Source organism: Cebus imitator, unplaced genomic scaffold (genome assembly GCF_001604975.1).
Source record: "Cebus imitator isolate Cc_AM_T3 unplaced genomic scaffold, Cebus_imitator-1.0 Scaffold299, whole genome shotgun sequence".
NCBI classification, from domain to species: Eukaryota; Metazoa; Chordata; class Mammalia; order Primates; family Cebidae; genus Cebus; species Cebus imitator.
This window is the reverse complement of record NW_016107614.1, coordinates 1,118,629-1,120,405: the sequence shown is the minus strand read 5'-3', so window position 1 is coordinate 1,120,405 and position 1,777 is coordinate 1,118,629. Positions and strand designations below refer to the sequence as shown.

The following is a 1,777-nucleotide window of genomic DNA, read 5'->3' as shown; positions in this document are numbered from 1 at the left end:
TGCTTCTCTTGAGGTGGAGCTAGAACTGCAGGAAATATCCCTCCCTTCAAGGGTTTCCACGCCGTGGGAGGCCTAAGATACAATGCAGCCAGCTTCAGAACAATTGGTCCACCTTGGGATGACTAGCCCCTAAGGATGAAGAAGCCAAATGAGGAGCTGGCACCACTAGTTTGGCTGCAGATTAAGCCAGCCCAAGGCCCCAGCCTGCTGTGCAGGGCTGGCCATGACAGCCTTCCCCTTTCTCCTCTCTTGTGGATCAGGACTGCTGTGGTGACTCCTATCTCTACTCCGGATCCAACAGGCTCTGGAAAAGGAGGCTGTGGTCCAGGGGCCCAAGGGGATATGGGTGAAAAAGAAGAGGGAGGTGAAAAGGAGAGGAGGCCATCCCTGACTTTTCCTTCCTGGGGATACTCTTGCCCCTTCCACTCTGTTTTGGGTCCTCCCCTTTTGTGACAGACTCACACAGCTCTTGATACAAATGTTTTTATTTGCCACTTAAACCATGGTTTCCCTGTGCTACCCTGATGGTGTGCGGGTGGAACCATGGTTTATAGTAGTAGCAGGTAGATTAGTAGTGTGAATGGTGAAATGCTGCATCAAGTGTCTGTCCCTTGGTTTCCAGGAGAATATCATGCAGCCCAGGAATAGTGTTAGATTGAGAAGGGCTGAGGCAGGAACAGCCACTGTTTCTCCTCATTTCGGTGAGGAATGGGTCCCACATAATGGAGGGCCCAGCAAAAGCATCCAGTTCTGTTCTGAAAGGAGCAGGCCAGTGGCAGTGGCCTCTTCTTTTCATTTACCCCTTTGGGCTTCTTGCCTAAAGTCTTTGTTCTTTCTTCACCTCCCAAGGCCCTGTGGCAAAAGGGAAGACACTGCCATTCCTGGCTCTTTCCCTGGATCAGTGTCTGATCTGGTGGAGGTAGTTTGTGGGGCCTGGCTTCCTCCAGTTCCGGCGGATCCTGGCGCTTGTCCTCCTAGAGTGCAGATACTGCTCACTGGAGGCTGTCTCCGTGGCAGTCTGTGGGTCAGCCGGTGGAGAGGGGGGCTCTGGGATTCTGCAGAGAACAAGTGTAGGATTAGCCAACATCAATGGGGAGAATGGAATGGGGACTTTAAGAGACTGTCATGGTGGACCATAAAACATTTAGAGCAAAATGAGGCCAGGGCTCTGGGCTTGTCTTTCCACCTCAGAACTATCTGACTAGACAAAGTTTGCAGATTTCTCTGCAGTAGAAAGCATTAGACCAGATCAGGGTGTGCAAAACTTGACATTTCTTCATCCTTATCCTGTACTCATGGCAGATGTCATTAATCAGTCATGCTATTAAACTGGTTTTAAACAGTGACTGCTAATCAATTGGAGTTAAATACAAGCAGTGACACTGACTTGGCATCTCAGGGCCTGATGCCCTCCAGGCCTGTTCAGGTCTGATGTTCTGATTGTGGGCCCCAGAGATGGCAGCAGACAAAGGAAGCCCAGAGCATCACCCATAGTGACTGGGTGAGGCCAAGTGGTTCAGCTCCATCCCTTTGGGTTCACTGTTCCTGGGCTGGCAGTGGCAAAGAAGTGGCCAACCAGGGAGACTGGGGAGAGATCTCTAAATAAAAGTTTTTCAACAATTTTCAACCCATAATGCCTCAATTACATTCCTAGGCTACATTCTCTGTAATCCCCCAGCCAAGATTTTCATTAGGTTTTTTTTTTTTTTTTTTTTTAATAAGAGATGGGGGTCTGGCTGGGCGCGGTGGCTCAAGCCTGTAATCCCAGCACTTTGGG

The 1,777-nt window shown here is 49.9% G+C and overlaps 1 protein-coding gene across 1 annotated transcript in view; it reads right to left on the bottom strand.

Annotated features, from left to right (window-relative positions):
• Nucleotides 1–467: 467 nt before the first annotated feature.
• AVPI1 (arginine vasopressin induced 1) overlaps nt 468–1,777 on the bottom strand; it is a 9,929-nt gene continuing 8,619 nt past the window's right edge. The window contains exon 3 of the mRNA XM_017502774.2: nt 468–1,055. Coding sequence (XP_017358263.1) covers nt 899–1,055 — 157 coding nt within the window. The 3' untranslated portion in view covers nt 468–898. The remainder of the gene's footprint in view (nt 1,056–1,777) is intronic.